At 47.4% G+C, this 6,000-nt stretch overlaps 1 protein-coding gene across 1 annotated transcript in view; it reads left to right on the plus strand.

Moving 5' to 3' along the window:
- Positions 1-4,457, plus strand: part of ccser1 (coiled-coil serine-rich protein 1) — a 122,192-nt gene extending 117,735 nt beyond the window's left edge. Inside the window, exon 11 of the mRNA XM_030104976.1 lies at positions 1,901-4,457. Coding sequence (XP_029960836.1) covers positions 1,901-2,698 — 798 coding nt within the window. The 3' untranslated portion in view covers positions 2,699-4,457. The remainder of the gene's footprint in view (positions 1-1,900) is intronic.
- The last annotated feature ends 1,543 nt before the right edge of the window (positions 4,458-6,000 follow it).

A 6,000-nucleotide genomic window follows, 5' to 3' on the forward strand; every position in this document is an offset into this window, starting at 1 on the left:
CTCAGGCCAAATAAGCACTGTAGCACTGGATGCATTTATCTAAAGCTCAATTTAGTCTCCAAAGCAGAAAGAGGCATGCCTCCAAGGTGTTTGAAAAAAAAAAACCCCAATTAGAAGAGTTCCATCAGTTCTTGCGGGTAAATTGCCGCATGTGGCTATTTCTGCATGTGCATCACAGAGACGGGCAATGTAGAAAATGTGTGAGTGTGCATGTTCTTTCTCTGCATTTGTGAGTTTCATCCGTTACACTGTTAGATTATGAAGCTATGGACGACAGGGTGAAACCACCCAGACCGACCAACAGTCCATCACAGCGCAAACTCAGAGAAACACACAGTCACACACGCTCACGTTCACATGTACAGCCAATTTCAGAGTGACTGATCAGCCTCAAAAGTATATTTTTGGCTTGTGAGTGGAAGCCCAAGTATCCAGAGACACGGCGACTAAAAACAGAACGGCCCCCAACTGGACTCGGGTATTGTCACCGAGAGATGAGAACGCAAACCACGTCACTATCTTACACTCAACAATGAAGTTTTTATTTATATTCGACTGGTCTGAATTTGCTCATGAGCTAGAAGAAATAAGGCAGTAGAGCTGTCCTGAAATGCAGCAAAACGTAGTTATATATTAGGCCACTATATTTAGGTGGTTTTGAGTTTTATTAAAATTCTCAGTGCGCTGCTCTTCACTCCTCTGTCCTGATTTGTTTTGTCTTGGTGTGTCATCTCGGTCATATGTCACATTATGCAAACATCTCTCTGCCCGACGATCATGATTTAGTTTACACTCCAACATTAGTCGGTTTCTCTGTGATCTCCACTTTCTCTCCTACTCCACTCCGTTAATCCCCCCTCCTGTTTCACCGAATTAGCATTTCCATTGTGATACTGTTTTTATTCACTTAGCAGTGCGCTGGCTAATTACATTTCTACCTCTCACACCAGATTTCATTCGACAACCTCAACACACTAATTACATTTCATTTAATATTAATTTGTGTGCACAATCACATAGGGATATGATGAAAGCGCGCGGGGTGTCATGTCACGCGCGCATGCAGACTGACGCTCATGCATATGCATGCGGCGTGCGGGAAAACACACACGAGCCATTGTGTCTGGAAATGTCAACCCGGCTTACTCTCCCATGAGGCTCAGTGTCGGATGAGATTGTGTTTCTGTGGTGAACGCGGCACACTTGGTCCCTGTGTGATTTTGCTTGTGTGAAAGAAGGGAGGGAGTGTTCAACAGAGGAGAGAGAGAGGGAAAAAAAAGCGGTGGTGGTGGTGGTGGTGGGGGGTGGGGGGGGGGGGGTGGACGGGTGGGGGGCAGTGATGAGATATGTTGCATAAGGGGGTGCAGTGGAGTGTGAAAGAGAACAGGTGGCTCCTGTTTCTGCCATCTAGCTTTATGTGCCATCCTCCCCGCTGTGTGTGTGTGTGTGTGTGTGTGCGTGCGTGCTCTGAAAGGGAATTCAAACGTACATAAAGTTCATATATATGTCTACACATGGATTCCATCCTGTTCCTCTCGTCTCGTCTGCATGTGTATTTTTCCTTGTTTGTGCTTGTGTCAGCATGTGTGTGTGTGTGTCTTATTTAGTGAGCAGGGTTCCGGTTGGTTTAGAAACAATTAGACGAAGCTGCAGGAGCCCAAAGAGATCATTCTCCAAATGTCACCCAATTAACAATTTATACCAAACGCACAACAGCGCTCTCTGTCATGTTCCCCTGTCCCTCTGTTTATTTCTGTTCTTTTCACTGTCTCATTTTTTCCTCTTACTCTCCAGAGACGTGTTGAAATGTGGCAGGTTTACATCTCGTACACTCGCTGACAAACAGCAGAGTGAATTATAAAGCCTCTTTAACATCTCTGTCTGTTTGTTTTCCTCTCAGACCAATCATCCAGGCCGGTGGTCAGGACCAAGCAGCAGCAGCAGCAGCAGTCTGGCTCCAAGGGACCGAAGGGCAATGCGGGGCGTGGGGGCAGCACCCGGAGGGGACCTCTCTAACCAGCACCTCCCCCATCTGCACAGCCGGACTGCCGCTTCTGCCAGAGAGGAGCGCCACCACCAGGGGGCCTTGGCGCAGCCGACTGCCCGTCATCCCGCTGCGAACCTGGCGCCGGGCCCCCCCAACCCGTCCTCCTCCTCTCCTGCAGCGTCAGCAGCACAAGCCCAGCCTCAAGTTTCACAATCGGGCCTCGGCCCAAATCAATGTCCAGGCGCCGCTTCGGTGGCTGCTAATCATACCTCGGCTCCACTTCTGTCCTCCAAGCAGCCGGAGGGGGTGTCCTCTTCTTCAGAGTCCTTAACTCCAGGAGGAGGAGGAGGAGTCAGCATGTCCTTTGGGGTGAGGAGAGGAGGAGGAGGAGGAGGAGGAGGAGGAGATCATCATCCCCCGAGCCATATCCCTCGTGCACTCGGGGCCAGCGCCTCCTCGAGCCTCCACAGTCTCGCGAGCAGAGGAAGCCCCTCTCCGAGCATCTCTTCGTCCGATCAAGCCTCGCCTCCTCCCCCGACTCCCTCCTCGGCCTCCTCCGCCTCCTCCTCCTCGTCCTCCTCCTTCACCGGCCGTTTGGGACAGCCCCCGCGCGGCCCCCTGTCCCTGCACAGCTACAGCCGCAAAAACGTCTTCCTGCAACACTCCCTGCACACTGCCGAACTGCAAGCCCTGACGCAGAGAGACAGCTGAGGGCAAACAAAACATTTACACCATTCCAGCCGTGAGCAGACATATCATCAACTTAGACTTTAAAGGAAAAAACTGCTCCCTCCTGCAGAAGCTGTCCGAATCATCAACCACACGCGCTTACAATCACGCTCGTCTCTTCCCTCCCCTTTGCAATCCAGACCAGCCCTCTGCTGACATTTCATAGATTTGCTTGTTTCAACACACACTTGTATGCGAGTGCACGCACCACACACACACACACACACACGCACACACACACACACACAGACTGAGAGTATGAAAAAAGCTCTCACCCGTCTATCAGAACTCCCACGATGTGTCATGCTGACAGTTTAGATGTGCTTACGCCCACAGACACACAAAGTGCACACAGACTCACAACCTCGCATCCGTGCACCGATACACGAATCCAGTCACGCACACCTAAATACACACTCCGACACCGAGGCGTCATCCGAGATATCTCCGCTTCTCCATCTGCACAAATGCCAGGGTGCTGAAGCTGAATGGAGAGCCAGGAGGCGTGTATCACTGGAGGTTTATTTTTGAGTAATTTTTTTGACCATCTTTGTTTTCATCAGTGAAAACCATTTTGCTGCTTAAAGAACTACGGGGCTAATCATGATTTGTGCTCGAGAGGGTGTTTATACTCACATTGCCAAAAAAAAAGAAAAAAAAAAAGAAAAAACTACCAGACCTGCATCAGATCAATCCTCATTCCAAACGTCCAGATTAGAGGTAGCGCTCAGATCCTTGCTTACTCCCACGTCTACAAACCTTTTACTGCATGCTTTTTAGAAAGTTACAAAACAGAAAATACTGGTTAAAAAAATTTGTATGGAAACAGATTTCTTTTCATAACATCTCAGTGTCAACTTTGATCTCAGTGTTTTAAGAAGGGAATCAAACCGAGGAAGATTTCAGTCTGTGCGGTGTTTTCAGGGAGAGAAATGCTCCTCTGCTCACATTGACAGATGTTTTCTGTGTTTCATACCGGTTCTCGCTCGTTTGTACGATGTTGCATTATTAGCCACTTTCTATAATAGCATCAGTGTGAGAAGGGTGAAGAGTTTCATTTTGAAACTGGTAACTTGATCCAACTTTATTAGAATTACCTTAGACTCCGGTGATAGAATTAAAAAAATAACTATTTCTTGCTAAAATATTTCAGATTTTAATCATTTTAACATCTACATGATGCAACCTGTAGTCACGGTTTAAAATATTTTAATTTGACCCCAAAACGTTTTGTTTGTGCGTTAAAAGTTGTAGTAAAGTATCAAGTTTTAAAATGAATCTCTTCCACTCCTCCTGAGGGCTGGGTATGAAGCAGGGATCCCTACTGCTGGTGCTCTGCTAAATGACAGCGTCAATATCAATTTTTAGGGGCTCCAAAGGAAAAATGTCGAGAATAACGGCATTGCAGTCGGGAAACATATTTTCCGTGACAAGTTTCCCGAGGCACTCAATGGACTGGAGCGTGATTCTGCTTAGAGAGGCAGACGATTGAACAAATGTTGCACATAAAGTGGTTTGCCTGATCAAATCACCCAAAAGAAAGAAGATTTGATTTTACAAAGCTTGAGCACAGAGTTTTTTTTCTCCTTCTGATACCCAGCCATCATCATGTGAGGCTTCTTTTATTGCCCTCATGTTGTGATTACATCCGAGAAAAAAAAAAAAAAAAAAGCAGATCCAACGATATGGTACTGGGGATAATATAATAAGGGAAGCTTTTATGTTGCTTGCGACGGCGGGACAAAGACTTTTTGAGTGAAATTTGAGTATCTGCAAACTGCCATGACCTGCCGAGTCCTTCGTTTTTCACACACTGGGGACAAAATTTGCCACAAATTAATAAGTGAGAAAAACCAGTTTCCTTACGACTGCCTCGCAGCCCGTTGACTCTGCCCCCCCGTCGACTGTGTTTGCTCTGTTGAACTGACAGGACTGTTGAGCAGCCCCATCCTCTGCCCCCACAGGCCTCAGGGTAAACAGATCTTATAATATCAGCCGGGAGGCGAGAGGGCGCCCTCCTCGCTGTTGTCGGGGTCGACAGATCGTGTTAGATTTTTGGAAGAAGTTGCCGTTGACCTTGTCTGTACCTGAGCGGCTCCCGGCGGTCGGGGATTTGTATGAGGCGTGTGTACGTGTCGGTTTGTTTGTAATGCACACCTCATGAGTCAAGCGTAAGTCAAGGCAGAGGTGAAGCGAAGCCTGGAGGAAGCCAGCTCTGCTCCCAGCAATGGAAGGTGCACCCTCGCTCAGACCCTTTTTTTTTTTTTTTTTTTTTATTTCTTCTGTCCGCTCCGTTGTCCGCCTGCACCTTATTTGTATTATTTCCATGAGCGGACTTCCCCTCGTCACTGCATTAGTCTGTCTGGGTTCACCAGCTTTCCTCTCCAGAGCTTGCTTCCGTTTCTCCCCTCTCTTTCCCTCGTTCCAAGTCTCTCCTCTCCTCTTCTCTCTATCTCTTTCCTCTTGCCGAGCCCGCTTTCCCCCAGCCAGCGTTGTCATTCACTGTATCTGTTACAGCACTCTGGTGCAGCGCCGTTCAGTTCTGGGCTTTGAGACCTGCAGCGCTGCCGATTTCCATTCCAGCTTTTCTAATCAGGAAGTAATTTTACACCTGGTAAATGCAATTAACTACCTGGTAGGACAGACGTGCAGCAGTAATGTGGCTCCCGAGGACTGCACTGGACTGAGAGCTGCAGCTGTAATAGAAAGCTAAATGCTCCCCGCTCAGTTTGTTTACAGGTGGAGAGCGGCTGTGTTTGGTCGCTGAGCGAACTCTTAAGGAATGCTGTGTGTGTCTCCTGGATGCACGCATCCGAACACTGTCACAGTGGGAAATGTCACAATAGGCCATTTAACCCTGTTTGCACTGCCCACACACATTTTATTTAGAAACAGAAGTCCCGCTGCAGTGGGCTGCACAGGCTGTATCCCTCTGGAGTTGCATTTGAAGTTTTCTAATTTCTAATTGACAGCTCTTTCAAATGCAGCATGCAAACATGTCCCTTGTTTTCAAGAAAGTGAAGAATCCTGATCCCTGTTGAATCCTGTCTTCTCTACAACTTTATCTAACTGGAGTTCTGGAGGAGATGGTGGGTAACGGCAGTAACAGAGTTGACAAGACCTCGTTCTATCACAAAATCACAGATCTAAAAAGAAGTAAACCAATTTAGTGGCTTGTGCAACAAAATTTAGATGAAACTACAAACAAAAGAAGTTACAACCAGATAAATTATTGAGGTATTATTGGTGCTATGTGAAATATTTGGAGCTCCTCTGGTGTCACT

This window comes from Salarias fasciatus, chromosome 12, assembly GCF_902148845.1.
Source record: "Salarias fasciatus chromosome 12, fSalaFa1.1, whole genome shotgun sequence".
NCBI lineage: Eukaryota > Metazoa > Chordata > Actinopteri > Blenniiformes > Blenniidae > Salarias > Salarias fasciatus.